Source organism: Saccostrea cucullata, unplaced genomic scaffold, assembly GCF_032062105.1.
Source record: "Saccostrea cucullata isolate Sc308-1 unplaced genomic scaffold, CSIRO_AGI_Scuc_v1 ctg1964, whole genome shotgun sequence".
NCBI classification, from domain to species: Eukaryota; Metazoa; Mollusca; class Bivalvia; order Ostreida; family Ostreidae; genus Saccostrea; species Saccostrea cuccullata.
In genome coordinates this window covers 34,170-56,217 of record NW_026918017.1, presented here as the reverse complement: position 1 = coordinate 56,217, position 22,048 = coordinate 34,170, and the positions used below count along the sequence as shown (strand labels likewise).

The window sequence follows — 22,048 nt, the reverse complement described above, 5'->3', positions numbered from 1 at the left end:
ACAACAAAGTTAGACTTTGTATTGACTTGACACAACTCAACAAGTGGGTATGAAGGGAGAACTTTCAACTACCAAGCACAGAGGAGACCCTCAACAGACTCGCAGGAGCCAAATTTTTTCCAAGCTAGATGCGAACAGCGCATTTTGGCAGATACCTCTAGCTCCAGCGTCTAGACTCTTAACCACATTTATAACACCTTTCGGGTGATATTGTTTCAACAGATTACCTTTCGGTATATCATCAGCCCCAGAGTACTTACAAAAGAGGATGCAGATGATCTTATCTGGTTTTGAAGGAGTTTTATGTTTTATGTCAAATGTACTATGTTCTTGTGTTTGGAGCCTCTCAAGAGGAACATGATAACAGACTAGAAAATGTGTAGAGGAAGCTGTCAAAGGCAGGCATTGCACTTAACAGTGAGAAGTACGAGTTCTCAAAGGATCAGATCACGTTCGTTGGACACGTAATAGTCAAGAATGACATCCAACCAGATCCAAAGAAAGTGTCAGCAATCAAGAATTATGAGGCACCACAAAATGTGACAGAAGTTCGTCACTTCCTAGAAATGGTGAATCAGCTCGGACGGTTCACTGCTTACTTGGCAGAGCATAGTAAATCATTGAGAGACTTGTTACACAAGGACAATGAGTTTACATGGGGACATCCACAGGAGCAAACTTTCAGCAAAATTAAAGAGGAATTGAGTGATAAGACTGTGTTAGCCCTGTGTGACCCTAAAGCACCGCCAAAGGTGTCGGCAGATGCGTCGTCGTATGGTCTTGAAGCTGTACTCCTACAAGCGACAGACAACAGTACTGACCATTGGAAGCCAATTGCCTATGCGTCAAGATCTATGAGCCCCATAGAAAAACAATACGCGCAAGTGGAAAAAGGAGCATTGGCAGTGACATGAGCCTGTGAAAAATTCTCTGATTTCTTGATTGGTATAAAATGCAGCATAGAGACAGACCACAAGCCTCTCATAGCATTACTAGGATCCAAAGCTATTTCTACCACCGAGAGTTCAGCGTTTCCGCATGCGACTCATGAGATATGAGTATGAGATATACCATGTTCCAGGTAAAACACTGTACACAGCGGACGCACTCTCTAATTCACCACAGCGAGAAATAGAAAGAGAAGAGTAGGGGTTACAGACAGCGGTAGAAGCCTACATAGACAGCATCATAGAAACTCTTCCTGGAAGTGAGTCACTTCTAGAAGAAATTCGGAGAAAACTGCATGAGGACAGCGTTCTGAGAATTATCATGAAGTACTGTGAGGAGGGCTGGCCTGGTTATGAGTATCCGTCAATTGACCTTGTTACTCGTCCTTTTTGGCAGATAATAGAGGAACTTTCCATCTGTCAAGGTTTACTCATGATAGGGAATCGACTTGTCATTCCTACAGATCTCAGAGCCGGGATGTTGCAGAGAATTCATGAAGGACATCAAGGGATACTGAAATGTCGGGAAAGAGTCAGAAATTCATTTTGGGGCCGGGAATAAATCGTGAGATAAAAGACCTGGTGAAAAGCTGTTCGGTATGTGTGAAAAACAGACATTATCAAGCTGAATCTCTACAACCAACGAAATTCCAAGACAGACCATGGGAGATTTTAGGAACAGATTTATTCCACCTGAAAAATGACAACTATTTACTTGTCGTTGACTATTTCTCTAGCTACGTTGAAATAGCCAAGTTGAAAAGCACTACTTCAAAGTCAATCGTAAATCATCTGAAATCGATTTTCGCTAGACATGGTATTCCAGATATTCTGGTGTCTGACAATGGGCCATAGTATTCTAGCCCAGTCTTCCATACCTTTTCCACGGATTATGGCTTTCGACATCAAACTAGTACCCCTCACTATCCGCAAGGAAATGGTGAAGCGGAACGTGCTGTACAGACTGTTAAACGTTTAATAAGAAATGCAGCTGACACGTACCTTGCATTACTGGCGTACAGAGCAACGCCATTAAAGAATGGAAGCAGCCCAGCCGAACTCTTAATGGGAAGAAGACTTCGGACAACTTTGCCGGAAAATCCAAGAAACTACTACTCGAAATGGACAGACTTGGAAAGAGTACGTCAAGTGGAAGAACAATATCGTCAGGATCAAAAACTTAACTTCGACAAGTCAAGGAGAGCAAGACCATTATCTCAATTGAACGCCGGAGAAACAGTTTAGGTGAAGGGAGAAGAAGGAGGAACAACTGGGACAGTGAAGGCCAGGACACAACAGAGCGACCGTTCTTACATAATTCAAACGCATAACGAACCAATTCGCAGGAATCGACGACACTTGGAACCAGCTACTCGGGCAGCTAGTATGTTGAAGGATGAATTTTACGCGAGTGATACTTTCGATCAAGATAACAACACGCAGTCAGAAAAAAAATCCTCCATGTGTAAATGTATGTGGTGAAAAGTTGTCGTGCGCAAGCCAAAACCAATCTGCAACAAATGTGAATAACAAACCTGTGCGCGTCGATCAAACAAGTTCGCGCATCACCAGATCTGGTAAAGTGTCCAAACTAGTTCAGAGACTGAACTTATGACTTGTATATTTCCTAACTGCATTATTGTTGGTAAATGCATGATATGAATTAGATAAATTCTCTAATTAGTAATGTTTGTTAAAGTTTCTAGTCAGTAATTTCTAGTCATAGTTTTGTTTGTTGGTGAAAATGCGACTATGTTTGTATTGCTACAAATGTCGAAAGTATTCCCTGCTTTTAAAAGTAACTGTTTATTGACTTTGTAATATCTTGAAAAAGGGAGTTGTAGGATAATGTGCATTAATGAAATGTACATTTTATGAAACATTCTTTGTACGACTAGATACTTTTGTGTGACTTCCGGGAATTAACAGCATGGCTCGCACATGGTAGTTCTTCATATTTAAACGAACCCAGAACATGCTCTAAGCTTTTACATTTCGCACAAAAATGTTTATTTAAAAAAAAAAGAAAATGAAGTCAAGTATTAAATATTTTGTTTCAATTATTTTGTTTTAATATTAATTTCATTTTGTTTCAAAATATTTGTAGGAAATCTCCTTTCTCTTTTTCCCCTCGCTTAATAACAGGATATTTTATTGATTTTTTTCTGTATTTTTCATATACCATTACATGGCATAACAGATAACCCCCCCCCCCCCCCACACACACACACATATACTGAAATACAAAATACGTTATTTTTTTAAAATCAATATTCTATTATGTTAGATTACATAATTGGATTGGACATCAGGCATTACCTATATAAGTCCTCTCCAAGGTCAAGGTTACAAATGTTAAGAATATTGACAATAATTTACAATGATGGAATAATACTTATTAAGGTAGGATTCTTCTCTGGTTTCTGACTAGATGAAAAATTCAAAGTATATTTGCTTATATGTCTTATTTATTTAGGTGTAAGGGATTTAAAAGACCATATTTTTCTTTCCTCATCAGAATTGTACAACTTTAAATAGAAATGGTAAACTGCATTTGAAAACTAGCAGGGACTATATTTTTGGCGGAATGGTGGCGTATGAATATATCTTCCTTCTGCCTTTCAAAATTATGATAGAACAATGAATTTAGTTATAATCTTTACACAATCAAAGACTTGGAGAAATTTTCAAATGTAAGTTAAATTAATTATAAGGGACTAAACTTTCAAAATATATCAAATAATAATGATTTTTTAAGCAAACTAGAACTATGTCAGCTATTAAACGCTTCCGATCAAAGTACGGATTTGAGCCAAAAATCCATAAAAAGTAATTTTTCTCTCTTAGTAAACGATCAAAACTTCTTGTTTTTGTATCATTTTGTACATTTATAAGACAGCTTTATTATATGTTAAAATAAGAAAAAGTTAAATATAGGAAGCACATGAAAATAACTAATATATCCTAAAAAAATTAAGAAAAACAGAGAAAATTCGGATAAGCGATTATCCAGTTTAGTTAAATTATTTATGTAAATTTGGTAATATCTATAGACCTGATATATTTATATCTTTTTATGCCAAAGAAACAATCTTTAATTTTTTGAAATAGAAGTAGGTATCACATGATTGGCAACAGTCCTTTTTTATTCATAATGTCAAGGAAAAAGATAATGACCTGACCTTGCCTCTAATATAAAACGGTCAAATTTAATCTCACTGATACTATCACTTACTGATATTGTCTTCTTGATTCTGTGAAAATTTCATGAATTTTTAAATACAAGAAATATGAGAAGAATCCTACCTTAAGTTACATTATTTTCTTTTCTTAACTATATATGGGAAAATAAAGCGAAAAAAATAGATTAAGTTATACAGAAGAATTATTACTATGTTTGTATACTCGCTATGAAATATAATGATAAGGGAGTAAAAAAAAAGTGCAAACAAACATCAAACAGAATAAGTAAATAAATAATAAAGTGCAAAGGATAAATATGCAAAGAAAAATACAAAACTGAAGAAAGAGTAACATTTATAAAAGACAAATAAATTTTAATCAAGCAACCACACTGAGTGAGGAAAAATAAAAAATAAAAAAAAAAACAATAAAAAAATGCAAAGGAAAAATACAACATATACATTGAACATGGAAATGCTGAGACGTAAATTAAATGTAATTATAAGAAATATCAGGATTTATATTTTACTTAATTATGAAATACTACAAAATCGTTTTGAAGACTTGATGTACAGTTGGACTGCTTCAAAATTTGAACAGTTAATTTTATAAGGCAATTGCCTATCCTGAAATAGCAAAGTATTCAAAATTTGATCAGGAGACTCTCTCTAATTCTATTACATTCTGAAGACTTTCTAAAAGTATCATTCTCTGATTATTTTATGCAGGGCATTCTAAGAAAAAAAATTATAGTTATTCTCGTTTAGATATCCGCACTTAGTACAAGATGCTACTTCACTTAGATACTGATGATATAGATGAGCATTCAAATTACTAGATTCATTTCTTAGTTGACAATGTAGAATGATTTCCTTGCGACTGCCATAATTAAAAATCTTGACATCCTTTAGTAGGTTTCTTGAGGACATTCTTAAAACTTGAATAAGATTCAATATATTTTGTTTCTAACTTGGTAAATTGTTCCATAATTGAATGGTAGAAGGCAGAAAACTGTTAAAATATGAGACTGTCTTTGCTTGAGGTATGACAAAATTAAAATTATTACTACTTCTAAGATTGTAACCATGATTTGGTGGCACAAACGGAAGGACCATTTCTTGTAAATAGAGAGGGGTTATACCATAAACAGTTTTATAGAATAAGAAAAGTTTTTGTCTTTCCCTTCTCTTATTTAATGGTTCCCAACCTAATTCTAAATACAGAGCCATTCTAGATGAGTTTTCCCTAAGTCCTGTTATTATTCGGGCAGCTTCCACTTGAATATTTTCTAAAAGATTTGAAAGTTCTTGTGAGCAATTATCCCAATGCCACCGTATTCTAGAATGGGTCGAATAAAAGCGAAATAGACTTTTACCAATGCACTTCTATCTAGCAAATGTTTCAACATTCTTAAAAGATTTAGCCGAGAACAAGCTTTTTCATATAAATTATTTAGATGCGATGACCATTTGGCATCACTTTGGAAAAGAAGTAAAAGATGACAGTGTGTTCTAGATTCACTAATAATACTACCATTACAGCCAAAATGGATTGGTGGATGGTTATTTGAACTTCTTGTAAAATTATTATTACAGGTTTTGGTTGGATTAAAATCTACAGCCCATGTTGAAGCCCATTTATTAATTTTATCTAAGTCAGATGTAAGTGATATTGCTGCTGCATTGACATCATTATCTACCACTATAAATAGTGATTATTATCTGCAAATAGTCTTGTATTATTCACTAAATTATCAGTATTGTCATTTATATATAGGAGGAAAAGAAAAGGACCTAGAACAGACCCTTGAGGAACACCCGCAGATATGGGTTTAAAATTTGAAAAGAACCCATTTAAAGTCACTCTTTGAACGCTGTCATCTAAGTAATTTTCAATCCATTTCAATAATGTACCTTGGAAACCATAAGATTCTAATTTGAAAAGTAGACCTTCATGCCAAACTCTATCAAAAACCTTTGAAATATCACAGAAAATGAATCTAACATCTTTGCCTTTGTCTAAATAAGATATAATTGTATTATAAATTTCCACTAGTTGGTTGACAGTTGAGTCATTTGGTTGGAATCCTGACTAGTATTTTGTTAAAATATTGTTTTCTAATATAAAATTGTACAAATATTTAAAAATAATTTTTCCATAACTTTGCAAACAGCACTAGTTAGTGAATTTGGCCTGTAGTATTTACTAAGTCAGGACTACCTTTACCCTTAAATACTGGGGTGATATTAGCTTGCTTCCACACATTTGGTAAACGTTTTAGTTCAAATTACTTATTAAAAACTTTTACTAGTGGTTTACAAATGGAAGAAGATAATTGTTTAAGAATATTTGGTGTTATCCCATCTGGGCCGGGAGGTTTATTTACATTTAAATTGTTTAATTGATCAGCAACATCTTGTTCAGTGACAATCATGTTTTCAATTGTTACTAAAGGAGGACCAGAACCATGCTCAGGTAAGGTTTTACTTTCATCAACACTAGAAACATTTGAGTAAAAATTATTTAGTGCTTCTGCCTTTTCTAATGGATGAAGTAAAATCTGACCATTTGATTTTAAAGGAGGCATAGGTTTATGTTTGTTTGAAAGTTAAGCAATTGATTTTGTAATTCGTCACCATTTACCTGGTGGTATATCTTTATTTAGTATTTGAGAAGCGAGTTTTTGCTTATACTTTTTTTTAGCATTTCTAACCATAGAAATTTCCTCATTTCGCAGCTCTCTGAAACGACGCCATAAGTTAGGGTAATCTTTACGTTTTGCTTTTTTGTGTACACGATTCCGTTGCCTTATTCTTAAACGTATACTATTATTCATGAATGATTTATCTCATGGCCTAATTGTGATTACCTTTTTAGGTATATGTTTATCCAAAATAGCATAATATGTGTGTAAGAAGTTATCATATATTTCATTTATGTTTGAGGAATTCAAGACCGTGGAATCCCAGTTGACTTTGTTTAGATCATTTTCTATACTTTTAAAATTAACATTATCATAATTTCTTATGGTGCGTTTATAAGCATATTGTTTGAAAGTTTTATATTTTATATCAAAACTAACTGGTGAGTGAGTACTACAGAATGGAGATGCTACATACATATTCTCTACAATACTTGCATTATTAGTGAATACTAAATCTATACATGTACCAGGGGTAGTTGTAAAATTTGTTGGTTCATTAATCAGGTTTAATAAATTACTTTGTATCATACTTTGTTTAAAAACATTGTATCCACTACTCAACGTATCAATATTAAAGTCACCCATGAGAAATACTGGGATTGACTCATTTAATACAATATACGGATACGTTATCATCAACGCGATCGATAAAACGCTGTAGCCGTTTTTAAGGAGACTTTTTAAACTAATTTTATAATTCGCTTTAGTATTGAGTTTATTTTGAATAGCCTGTTCATCTCCCCCTTTTCCCATCCCCTAACATTGGCGTCAGAACTTTTTTCATTGCCATTTTTTTTTCAAACACTACCACTTAGTCTTCTTTGACTGCAATACAACGTGCCTGTTGAAGTTGAAAGTGGGGAGGGCGCTTATCCTACGCCTCAATGTTCAATGCATATATTATGTCTATCTTTGCAAATAAAGTGGGGGCGGCGTCGCTAATTCATTCATTAACATTATTTTTGATTTGATATAAAACACTATTTCAGAATACGGTATTCAATCAGGATGGAACGTCGTTAAATAGCTTTCTAAAACAATTTGTATCAATTTGGAATTTCCCAATCTATTTTTAGATCAATGTATGAGGAAATAAATCCTTGTATTGACCTGGAACGTCACGGGCAGGTCAACACAACGTAATATTTTTCTAACATAGTTGGATCTCAGCCAATCAGAGAGATGGAAATTATTCAATCATATAATAAAATTATATATTATTGGGGATGTGTCGTGTTCTTGTAAATGTTAATTCGAGAATGAAGAATGAATAGCTTAATACTGAGAGAGAGAGAGAGAGAGAGAGAGAGATATGAATCTAGAAATATTTTCGAAATTTTTTTTAAACATTTAAAAACTTTCACTCCTCCATCCAAAAACATCATGCATAAGGCGTGTACAGCTACTGATATGTTTTTTATTAAAAATATCAAACAACATATAATTTCTTGGTGAATGAGGTTAAAAACCAAACATGAAACGATGGAAATTTAGTCAGATGGTTTAGACATCGGGATCGAGATGCCTCTCATACCTCGATACGTATACGGATACTGAACGGATTTGTCAGATAGAACAATCTCTAATACGGCATATATATCTTTAATTAGAAGTAATATATAAATCCAGGGGCGGATCCAGGAATTGAAGTGGGGGGGGGGGGGGGGGACACAAGATTTAGTCAGGGTGTCAGGGCCGCCTAAAGGCCCCCAGTGGGTCCAGGGCAAAGCCCAAGTAGCGAAGCCCCCGGAAGCTCATGGATTCTAGAGGTTATGTAAGGTAGACATTTTTAACATTTTCTCGACACATCTATGTTTCATGTCAACTTTGACAATTTTAAAGGGGGGGAGTAGTATAAGCTGTCTAGATAGCGCGGAAGTGACGTCATAACCGGAAGTGGTCGGAAATGACGTCATAACCGGAAGTGGGCTATCGGAAGCGGAAATGGGGTAGCTGGACCCTAAGTGGTCTAGCGGAAGCGGAAGTGGGCCCTAGCGAAAGCGGAAGTGGGCTAGCCAGAAGTGTGCCTAGCCTGGAGCAGGCTACCTGGCCGGGTAAATATCTAGGACATAATGCAAATGAGGTCAAAAAATGGAGGATTCTGATTGGCTGAGGAGATAGGGGGGTTCAACTCAGTACAGTCCTTGGGGGTAGGGATAGGTGGGGATTTAGTATATAGCTTTAAATATAGTGTTTTACACTATACTGTTAGGGATTGTGTGCAAAAAAATCAGGGTTGTGTGCACAAAATAGGTTGGACTTACCTATGCATTGTGAGGTCATCCACTGCATAAATACAATGTCATTATGACGTCACGCATTCATTCACAGTCTAGCCAGCCTAACCGGTTTGAACTGGTTTTACTGAAAAAAAGACAAGAACACTAACAATACAATAACAAGACAATTTTTATTCAGAATGAAAAAATTCATCCAATTACATTTTCTTTTTCTTCTGTGCCTTTTCTGTGGTCAGGGGAAGTTTCCTCTTGGTTTCCTGAGGCTTTTTTTCTTCAGTTTTTTGTATGTCTTTTACCAATACGTAGCATGGATCCATCTGTTTAATTTTCTTACTCTCTCCCGATCCCCCTGATCCTTCTTTTTTCTGGTAATTGCTTCCTTCTCTCATTCTATCTTGGCTGTTAATAACTTCTAATTTGAATAATTTGCCACGAATCACAGCAAATTCACTGGTGTTGTAAGTTTTCAGTTTATTCAGCTTGTTATCAATATCACTCACCTTGGTGTTCAGTTTATTCAGCTTGTTATCAAGATCCCTCATCTTGTTGTTGACATAATTCAGTTTGTTATCAATAACAGACAGCATGTTAAGAATCCCATCTAGAGTTGTATTTAAGATGCCCATATCTTCTTTATCCACATATTCAGGAAAGTTATACATGCCCAAATCAAGTGCATCCTGTGACTCTTGCATGGGAGCTCCTACATATTCTTCAGGTGTTACATAATACTGGGGATTTTCTGAGGTATTCATCATTGCTTCTATTTCTTCACCTCTGTCCAGTTTTGAAATATCAACTAAGACTGATCTTTAAATTTTACAGTTTTGCTTTATATGTAACTGCTGTGGGCCGTGTGCACCTTTTACCTGCCTTTTTATACCTGTTACATCATCTGTAAAGGACCGTGTGCAAAAAAAAATTAGGGTCGTGTGCAAAAATACCATACACCTATGTTTTTTTATGCTGACTATACAGGTAATACTAGAGGGGTTGTGTGCAAAAGAAATATACGTTTTACCTGCGTTTTCTATGAGGGGGGTAGAAAATGAGAAGAAAAAGTAAAAATTGATTTTACTGTGGCAGGACATAGATGCTATGGAAAAAAAAGTATGTATTCAATACGGAATGAAATGGCTGGAAATTTCACACAGGCTAGGAAAATCAGTGACTTTTAATACCAACCTCAAAAATCAAAATCTACGAATTACTACCCCCCTGAAAAACCGGAGAAGCTCTTGGATGCAATTAATAGCGGATTGAATACTATTCCGGAGGAAAATTTTACAGTTAAGAAAGCTTTTTGTTAGTTTTTTAAGAAATAAAAATCATGTAAACATCACTGTTATGTTATTGTATGACGTCATCTTTTATACACTCGGGTTCGGGGTTTCCCTTCAATTTCGCTTTGTCACTGTGGTGGCGCTGTTTTCCAAAAGCGATTTATTTGTGTTAACCAATCACATTTGATCACATGATGGATTGTTGATGTTTTGCCGCGATATTTGACTATCGTCTGCTATTGTGTAAAAATACAGACCCTCCGAGCGCTCAGTATCATTCCTTCGTGGCAGAGAATAAGAAGAAAGAAGAAGAAGAAAAATGGAATTTCAAGAGGAACATTTTATAACCCCTGGAATTGCTATCGAGACCAGCGTCGTTGTAAGAAGACTGGATACAGGGGAAGAGATATCTCGTTTCAAAATGCTAAGAATACAAATGAATAATGAGGAACAGAGTAGGACCAGGAGGGCACACCCTTACCGGAGGAGGCGAACGCCCCGATCACCGCCCCCACCCCCGCCCAGACCTGTTGTTTCCCAAGCCAGGGCCCCCCAGACACGAGCAAGAAACCAGGGAAGGATTCCCACCTGGGGCTTCCGGGTCCCGACCCAGCAGATTTTTTGTTCCCATTGTATGGCGGAGGACGAACCCAGCAATTATTGCTGCTCGCGGTGCATTCAGAGACCCTCCTGTTTGTTATGTACGACGCGGGTCATAGAACAGGGAATGCCGTGCCCCCTCTGCCGAAACCAGCACCGGATTTTGGTCCCTCTATCCACTAGAGCGGAATTTAGGGAGAGAGAGGATAGTGACAGTTCAGATAATGAAGACATAGGCAGAATGTTGAGGAGCTCCTAGCAGCCTAGGCAAACCACCTGGAACCATTTTGAATCCAAAATTCAAAAAAAAAACAACGAAATATATATACAGTGGGTAAACAAAGAAAAGAGTACCTTATACAGTGGGTAAACAAGAAACATTGTGAGTGTTTCTCTCAAGTTATAACACCAGGTCACTTTTTTTTTAAAAACTTAGTATTTTTTTTTTAAAATTTTAACTTTAACTTTTTTAACTTTTAAATTTTTTAATAATAATAATAATAATAATAAATATGAAAAAACACAGAGTCCTTTTTTTAAAAAATAAATTCACATCAAACAGACATTTTTAATTTTTTTATTTTTTTCATCAAAAACAACAATAACACATACACATACATACACTTTATGTGGATGAAGAATGTACACCTATTTTGTCATAAGTGTGTACAATTTGTTTTCAATATTTCTTTTTTTTTTGTATTTTAAGAAAATTCTGGTAAATCTACATTCCCTTGGAACTAATTCTTTGTTTTCACACTTCAGATTTAAGAACCCCATATTCTTCATAGTCACCTTGTCTATAAAAGGTTCTTTCCAATTCTGGGGTACTGTGAGACATAATAAAACAAGTTAACCCATGAATCTTTTTGTACTTGTATCTCTCATGACAGGTGTATTTCATTTGAATGAATCCTCTCACATGATGAAGTTTTCCAGTTTCTGGATGCATTTCTTTTTGTAAGATCAAATATTGATAATCACTTCGAATGATTTGATCTACATCTTCCTGTTTGCACCCAGTTAAATTAAAATCCAATTTTTGGCGACTCTAAATCTCTCTATTTTAAACTTAGCAATATAACCATTGCCAGTATTTTCTTTATGTTTGTTATTATAATGAGTCTTAATGTCTTCCAAGAGTTGACTTTTGACTTCTTTTATTATTTGTGGACTCTTCTCTTCTGTGGGTTTAAAATCCTGTGTCTTTGTCAATCTTTTTTCTGACATCTCTTTTTTCTTATCATCTATAAACTTGGCTTCTTCTCTAGTCAAGGGTCTTTCAGGGTAATCCAGGTTACCCTCACCCTCTATTGGTAATAAATGGTTATATTCCTCATAAATGAATCACAAAAAGAACATATCTTATCATTTCTTTGTGTTTGTTTTCCATTGGAACATCTGTGAACAAACATTCTGCATGTTTTGTCTTTTTTTTTGATTGAAACATTGAAACATAAAAAGCGTTCAAAAATCATTTGGAATTGTTGTGTTAAACCCTGATACTCAGAATTTTAAGAGTTCCTGATGTATGCCCTACTTAGAAATGTTTACAATGCAACAAAGATGAAACTCATAATTGATTTAATCAGCAATTATAAAATCATGAGGTTTACACATGTTTTTTTCTGACACATCATGTACATTTTTTTTTCTACTAGTATGTTGTTTTTTCAGAAAAAATTGAAATCAACAGTACTAAGCATTCCATATTAAAAATTATGAACCCTAGCTATTAGAAATTTAAAAATATATTTGTGCATCAATGCATTATGTTTAACAAAACTTTCACTGTGATGAAAATTATCTTCTTCATATAACATGCAGATAAAGAACTTCTTTGGATGATGTCATTTTCACATGTAGAAAAGAAACTAATTCAACTAAAACTAAAAGACAGTCATTAAAATTTTAAAGACATTAAAGGATGATATCAAGATCGAAGTCCAGGAATTGATAAAATTCTTTAATTATCATCCAAAGATGTATATGTTTGGATTTATTTTTTTTTAGTTCACAAGCAAATGATATGGTGCCATTTATTCTTTCAAACTTAAAAAAAAATTCTATACTTTTGAATTAAAATTTTCAAAATCTAGAGGAGTCTTCCCAATACCTATCTATTTATGACTGAAGGTATGTAAATCACCAGAGTTGCTGAACTGCACCATTTGAATAAAAGTCATATCCACATTCTTGACTTTTTTCCCTAAACCTTATTTCAAAACATATATTATTCCAATCAGTCTTTATCTATGCAGTGATTATAAGATTTTTACAGAATTCTAAGGTATTACATAGTTATAGTCTTTAAACATCCTTGAACATAGTGCATATGATTTACATTTCAATTCTCTCTAAAGTTTTTAAGCTGTACAAAGATATCATTCCAGGAAATTTGAAAAATGCTGATGCATCTATACTCACATTAAAACATTTTAATTTTTTAATATTGTTTTTGCTTGAGGGATGAGACATTAATTAGTGAAGGGAAATTATTTATTTTAACTCTACCAAATAATATCTTTTTTTAAATGGTGCATGATTGATTTTCATGTTAAACTTTGTCTTTTTTATGAGAAAAACAACAACAACAACAGAACATGAAGTGAAGAAAATCCTTACAGAAAAACAATGGGATATGATGAGAGTTCATACTCATGCAGATTTTATTCGATAGTATTACCAAGAATTGAAAAAAAAGTAAGAAGATAAATGACATTAAAAAGAAGAAAAACAGAGAAAAAGTTCCATGATTATTTTTTTATATTAACCTGAAAAAATCCATTTGATTTTTTTGTTTGTTAACAAAACAGCCTTTTTGAAAAGTAGGTTACCCCCCTTGAACCATAAAAAAGATGATTAACAAAACATGAGTTGGGTATTCAGTAAAGAATGGGAGGAAATGTAAATGTAATCAAATGTAAAGATTTAAATTACATTTTTTAAGGTATAGTGATCAATGGTATCCCTCATCCCTCCATAAATTTTTTTAACCTGAATAAAACCATTTGATTTTTTGTGTGTTAACAAAACAGCCTTTTTGAAAAGTAGGTTATCCCCCTTTAACCATAAAAAAAAATGATTAACAAAACATGAATTGGGTATTCAGTATAGAATGGGGAGATATGTAAATGTAAATGAATGTAAAGATTTTAAATTACATTTTTAAGGTATAGTGATCAATGGTATCCCTCATCTTTCTGTATTGTTAAAAATGAAATATTATTTTTTAACTTTTATACAAATCAAAGTTGCATGTTATCTAGAATCGCATTTAAACTTTGCCAGAAAAAAGAAAACTACCAGGATTTTTTTTTAAACAAAAATGAAAGGAGTTTGTACTTACAACTAATAGTCATCTACCTCATTGCTTTCAATGAGTTATGGAGTTTGAGAAAATATGTTTTGTGAAGAAAAAAAATTAATGAGAGAAGTGAATTTTTTTTTTTACAATAGAAAAAAAGACCTATTTAATATCAGAAACTGTGTCATGACCATGTTTTTGGGACTTAAATTAAAAATACTAGGATGAGATTTTATGCAAAATATACATACATATCACAAAATATATTCAAAAAAATCACTCTTTAATTCCTCTTAATATTTGGTTTTTTTCCCATGATAGTTTCACAGAAAAGTATAAATTCAATGTGTGAAATTAAAAACACTCAGTACTGTTGTTGTCTCAACCATGGGTAACACCTTTAGGAAGCAAAAGAGTAAAGGAATGAGTAAATTCAGTTTGGAGAGAGAGTTCTTTTAGAGAAAGATGTTGATAGAGGTATACCACTTAAAATTAAAAAAGATGGGACTATTGAGATCATTTCTCAACAAGAATATAACCAATTATGTCCAAAAAAGAGTGATCCTAATGATGCGAGAGATTACATAGAAAGACCCTTGATTACAGAAGAAGTCAATGAGGAATATAACCATTTATTACCAATAGAGGGTGAGGGCAACCTGGATTACCCTGAAAGACCCTTGACTAGAGAAGAAGCCAGGTTTATAGATGATAAAAAAAAAGAGATGTCAGAAAAAAGATTGACAAAGACACAGGATTTTAAACCCACAGAAGAGAAGAGTCCACAAATAATAAAAGAAGTCAAAAGTCAACTCTTGGAAGACATTAAGACTCATTATAATAACAAACATAAAGAAAATACTGGCAATGGTTATATTGCTAAGTTTAAAATAGAGAGATTTAGAGTCGCCAAAAATTGGATTTTAATTTAACTGGGTGCAAACAGGAAGATGTAGATCAAATCATTCGAAGTGATTATCAATATTTGATCTTACAAAAAGAAATGCATCCAGAAACTGGAAAACTTCATGTGAGAGGATTCATTCAAATGAAATACACCTGTCATGAGAGATACATGTACAAAAAGATTCATGGGTTAACTTGTTTTGATATGTCTCACAGTACCCCAGAATTGGAAAGAACCTTTTATAGACAAGGTGACTATGAAGAATATGGGGTTCTTAAATCTGAAGTGAGAAAACAAAGAATTAGTTCCAAGGGATTGTAGATTTACCAAAATTTTTTTTTAAAAAACAAAAAAAAAAAAGAAATATTGAAAACAAATTGTACACACTTATGACAAAATAGGTGTACATTCTTCATCCACATAAAGTGTATGTATGTGTATGTGTTATTGTTGTTTTTGATGAAAAAAATAAAAAATTTAAAAATGTCTGTTTGATGTGAATTTATTTTTTAAAAAAAAAGAACTCTGTGTTTTTTCATATTTATTATTATCATTATTATTATTAAAAAATTTAAAAGTTAAAAAAGTTAAAGTTAAAAATTTTTTTAAAAAATACTAAGTTTTTAAAAAAAAGTGACCTGGTGTTATAACTTGAGAGAAACACACACAATGTTTCTTGTTTACCCACTGTATAAGGTACTCTTTTCTTTGTTTACCCACTGTATATAAGAAGGGTATTCTTTTTGAACACACAGAACGTTTCATTTCTTTGTTTAAAAAAGATCATCTTTTTATCCTAAGATACATTCGTTTCTTTGACTGTATTTTTGAAAAAAAGAAAATCTTTTTTAAGACACAATACGTTTCTTATTTGACTGTATATGAAAGCATCTTTTCGAAACAATTGGGCGGCCCTTAAAAGGGCCTTTTTTGGTATTTTTGGTTTTGTTTTGTTTGTTTTTTTTTTTTTTGTTTTTTTTTTTTTTTGAATTTTGGATTCAAAATGGTTCCAGGTGGCTCGCCTAGGCTTCTAGGAGCTCCTCCACCATTCTGCCAATGTCTTCATTATCTGAACTGTCACTATCCTCTCTCTCCCTAAATTCCGCTCTAGTGGATAGAGGGACCAAAATCCGGTGCTGGTTTCGGCAGAGGGGGCACGGCATTCCCTGTTCTATGACCCGCGCCGTACATAACAAACAGGAGGGTCTCTGGATGCACCGCGAGCAGCAATAATTGCTGGGTTCGTCCTCCGCCATACAATGGGAACAAAAAATCTGCTGGGTCGGGACCCGGAAGCCCCAGGTGGGAATCCTTCCCTGGTTTCTTGCTCGTGTCTGGGGGCCCTGGCTTGGGAAACAACAGGTCTGGGCGGGGGTGGGGGCGGTGATCGGGGCGTTCGCCTCCTCCGGTAAGGGTGTGCCCTCCTGGTCCTACTCTGTTCCTCATTATTCATTTGTATTCTTAGCATTTTGAAACGAGATATCTCTTCCCCTATATCCAGTCTTCTTACAACGACGCTGGTCTCGATAGCAATTCCAGGGGTTATAAAAATTCCATGTTTCTTCTTCTTTCTTCTTATTCTCACTCTGTGTATAATCTGTAGAATCAGCCACGAAGGAATGATACTGAGCGCTCGGAGGGTCTGTATTTATACACAATACCAGACGATAGTCAAATATCAACAATCCATCATGTGATCAAATGTGATTGGCTAAAACAAAAAAATCGCTTTTGGAAAACAGCGCCACCACAGTGACAAAGCGAAATTGAAGGGAAACCCCGAACCCGAGTGTATAAAAGATGACGTCATACAATAACATAACAGTGATGTTTACATGATTTTTATTTCTTAAAAAACTAACAAAAAGCTTTCTTAACTGTAAAATTTTCCTCCGGAATAGTATTCGATCCGCTATTAATTGCATCCAAGGGCTTTTCAGGGGGTAGTAATTCGTAGATTTTGATTTTTGAGGTTGGTATTAAAAGTCACTGATTTTCCTAGCCTGTGTGAAATTTCCAGCCATTTCATTCCGTATTGAATACATACTTTTTTTTCCATAGCATCTATGTCCTGCCACAGTAAAATCAATTTTTACTTTTTCTTCTCATTTTCTACCCCCTCATAGAAAACGCAGGTAAAACGTATATTTCTTTTGCACACAACCCCTCTAGTATTACCTGTATAGTCAGCATAAAAAACTTAGGTGTATGGTATTTTTGCACACGACCCTAATTTTTTTTTTTTTTGCACACGGTCCTTTACAGATGATGCAACAGGTATAAGAAAAGGCAGGTAAAAGGTGCACACGGCCCACATCAGTTATATATAAAGCAAAACTGTAAAATTTAAAGATCAGTCTTAGTTGATATTTCAAAACTGGACAGAGATGAAGAAATAGTAGCAATGATGAATACCACAGAAAATCCCCAGTATTATCTAACACCTGTAGAATATGTAGGAGCTCCATTGAAAGAGTCACAGGATGCACTTGATTTGGACATGTATAATTTTCCTGAATATGTGGATAAAGAAGATATGGGCATCTTAAATACAACTCTGGATGGGATTGTTAACATGCTGTCTGTTATTGATAACAAACTGAATTATGTCAACAACAAGATGAGGGATCTTGATAACAAGCTGAATAAACTGAACACCAAGGTGAGTGATATTGATAACAAGCTAAATAAACTGAAAACTTACAACACCAGTGAATTTGCTGTGATTCGTGGCAAATTATTCAAATTAGAAGTTATAAACAGCAAAGATAAAATGAGAGAAGGAAGTAATTACCAGAAAAAAGAAGGACCAGGGGGATCGGGAGAGAGTAAGAAAATTAAACAGATGGATCCATGCTACGTATTGGTAAAATACATACAAAAAACTGAAGAAAAAAAGCCTCAGGAAACCAAGAGGAAACTTTCCCTGACCACAGAAAAGGCACAGAAGAAAAAGAAAATGTAATTGGATGTATTTTTTCATTCTGAATAAAAATTGTCTTGTTATTGTATTGTTTGTGTTCTTGTCTTTTTTTCAGTAAAACCAGTTTAAACCGGTTAGGCTGGCTAGACTGTGAATGAATGCGTGACGTCATAATGACATTGTATTTATACAGTGGATGACGTCACATTCATAGGTAAGTCCAACCTATTTTTTGCACACGACCCTAATTTTTTTGCACACGGTCCTTACAGTATAGTGTAAAACACTATATTTAGAGCTATATACTGAATCCCCCAAGGACTGAGTTGAACCCCCTATCCCCCCAGCCAATCAGAATCCTCCATTTTTTGACCTCATTTGCATAAAGTCCTAGATATTGACCCGGCCAGCTAGCCTGTTTCATGTTACGGACACTTCTGGCTAGCCCACTTCCGCTTTCGCTAGGGCCCACTTCCGCTTCCGCTAGACCACTTAAGGTCCAGCTACCCCACTTCCGCTTCCGATAGCCCACTTCCGGTTATGACGTCATTTCCGACCACTTCCGGTTAAACCACTTCCGGTTATGACGTCACTTCCGCGCTATCTGGACGGCTTATACTACTGGGGGGGGGGGTGCGCTTCATGAAAAATATGCCTACAGTGAAATCGCCAATTCCGGGTCACGTCAGGATGTTTCTTTGATATTTTGCAAATCTTTTCAACTTATATTTTATGCAATATATGTATTGAAAGAACAAATTGTGAGTCATCCAAATATCTTTTCGTTTTCAAAGTAGCTACACGGGAACAATATTTACAGGGCTATTTCAGCAAGGCCTAGCTTCCCCAGTTACGAATAATTTTCTCCATTTCCGGGTCGTGTGACTTCACGGTCGTGCAATATCCATGGAACGTTTCGGAACACGATTTTTATAATGTTGAAAAATAAAACAATTCATGCAGCTTGGAAAAAAAGTGAAACAACCACAGAAATATGTTTAAATTATTTTTAAAACAATTACAACAAAACTAATGCCGAGTTAAAAAATGTATTAGGATTAAAAATAATTAAATTTATTAAAAAATGCATTTGAATGGTTAACTCGATTTTAATATTTAGAAAAAATATTTTCCAGTTAGAAAAATCAAGGTAAATACATGGTTGTCGATTGGTTTTGTACATAGAATTTTGACATGTTCATGCTACGAGATTGCGTGACCCGCAATTGGAGAAACTACTACAGTTTGATTTAATAATCATAATACTTTTATTTGAGCAGCGATCATTATGATTGATTTCTGAGTTAAAACTAAATGCATTTGACATACTTTCGAGCCATCATTATTTATCTAGAACTTTTACATCAGCCTTTCTGCAGCGAACAAAAACGAAAGTAGCCCGTCACCGCAGCAGAAACATCATGTCTTTAATGCGTGCTTTTCAGAATTTCGATTGTCGGGTGCTCTCTTAAAGTTTATATTCAAAATTTTGTAATTAATTGCATACAGAAAGCCCAGTTCTTCATGACCAGCGTATTCATTAAGTTTTATGCGCTTAAATTTTAACACTAGGCTTAAAATACACGCGAGTGACCCGGAATTGGAGACGACCCGGAATTGGCGACTCCACTGTACGTGCAAGTCTGTGTGATTCTCACACCAATAATTCACACTTAACTTAAAAACATCCTTATATTTACATTTTACATGTTTGGAAGCACCGAAAATATACTCAATATTTGAATTTCTCGCTGCCTTTATATCGTTATATTTACATTTGCAAATGTTTTCCTTTTATATAACACTACTGAAAGCAATGCGTATCTATAACTGTATAAATACAGGTACGGGGTCAAGAGGTCATAGATGTGCGTATAGATAAACGTTCGACGTAATTTCTCTGTGACGTCATAAAGGGTCGACGCGCGTTCAGTGGATTACATATATGCCGTTAGGTTTGAAAAATAATGCATTTCACACGTTAAAAGTCACATTCAGGCAAATATAAAGTATGAATAAATCACAAATGTAAATATAAGTAATAAGGTATCATTTTAAAACGTATTTCGGACTATAAATACGGGTTGGTACCAGATTAAATTCATCATAAAGCCCTTCGGGCTTTATGGAATTTAATCTCGTGACCAACCCGTATTTATATCCCGATAGATGTTCAAAAATGATACCTTATTTTTTAAATACTTTTACTAACGTCGCTGTAGCCCTATTGTGACGTCACGGTAACGCATGTTTCTCTGTGTATATTTCTACGCGTAAGTATACACGAAAATTATTTTCAAATCAATTTCACAGTTGGCTTAGTAGAAAAATACAGCGAATGTAAATATTTAAAGAATGTTTTTAAGTTTTGTGTGAGTTACTGGTGTGTGAATCACACAGACTTGTCACGTAGGCATATTTCATGAAGCGCGCCTTCGGCGTTTATGCAAATTATCACGCAATTCAATCGATTGATCACTTCATGAAGTTGAATAAGGAGACAGTTATTCCTTAAATATACGAACGTTTTCAAGATAAGTTTTATTTTTGTTTCTAGAAATATTTTTATCTACAAAATAATATATTTTTGTGTTTTTAAACTGAGTAAATCGATGACCTAGCTAGCATCGTTTCAGATAATTCATGCCCTTCTAGGGCCTGAGTAAAAAAAAATGAGTATTAGGATCATTGTTTACTCACTCTCAGTAAATCATAGGGAATAAAATAAATAATTTTGCGAAGAGAGGGAGAGTTTTGGCTTAAAGTTTGACTTATTAGTGATTCTTCTTTTTATTTTCATAACGAAAATAAAACGTATGTATTAATATTGATTTTATTTTTTTTTTTACATTAAAATACAGTATTTTTGATGAGCAAGTAATTGTAATCGATCTGAAATACAGAGAAAGAACTTTATCCACACGTACCAGTGCATAATATCTTCTAGCTTTCTATCACACTTAATGCTATCTGCTCCAGATGGAAGTCTCAACATCCGTCCTATTCGTAATTGACAAGCCTAAAATATTTTCAGAAGTACAATGAATATTTGGAATTCCATGGATGACCACTTCCAAACTTTTCTGTATAAACATGATACAGTTGAAAACATATATATACCCTGGTTATATAAATGGAAGTTGTTTAATGATGGGTTATTGACATTTATGTTGATGAAACAAGAATATCAACAGTCTCATTAAAGTTATAATCTTGCTTTATCAATGCTACAATGACCTGGTCAGCAAATACGATTTATCGTCTCTATCGTAAATTGTATGCTAACTGGTGTTTTTCATACTGATAAATGAACTAATTTTTAATTTTGAAAAATTAATCATTCTCCAAAAAGTGTTAACAATTATGTAATTGGTATGGTCGTGATAACAAAAAATCTATGACAAATCTACCTTGAAATCTTTTTTCTCTCGAATAATATATATGCTTTTTCCAGTTAAATCCACCAATAGCCAACGTTTTTCATGCATCCTTTTCACCAGACACGCGACTTGATGTACAATACGGAGGTGATGATTTTCCTCTTCCTGTGCGTTGTTAACGTATATGGAAACGCAATCCATTATGTTCTTAGCTGCTGGGAAACTGTATTTCTATAAGAACAATTTGGTAGGTGTCTTAAGATCGACTATATTCGGAAATGACGAGTATTTGCCCCCGAAATCAAACTTTAGGAAAATGACGTAAATTAAGAAAATATTATTTATACAGAAAGAAAGTATAATTTATTACGTCGATATTTTTAGTGAATGTCACCAGCACAGGTCTACTCCAGCTTAATATTTTGATATAATACGAAGTATGATTAGATCAATGAAATATTTATATAGAGCAGGCCTGCTCTCTTTTAATATTTTAGTAAAACTTGAGCAAATTTTCCCAATTTTTTCCTCTTTCTAAAAAATAATTCAAAATCCAAATACCGGTAGTTTGTGC

General features: G+C 34.2%; 1 protein-coding gene across 1 annotated transcript in view; it reads right to left on the bottom strand.

Moving 5' to 3' along the window:
- Positions 1-22,048, bottom strand: part of LOC134233858 (uncharacterized) — a 57,672-nt gene that overhangs the window by 16,025 nt on the left and 19,599 nt on the right. The window contains exons 10-11 of the mRNA XM_062715940.1: positions 21,505-21,705; positions 21,022-21,113 (exon numbers count right to left, since the gene is read on the bottom strand). Coding sequence (XP_062571924.1) covers positions 21,022-21,113; positions 21,505-21,705 — 293 coding nt within the window. The remainder of the gene's footprint in view (positions 1-21,021; positions 21,114-21,504; positions 21,706-22,048) is intronic.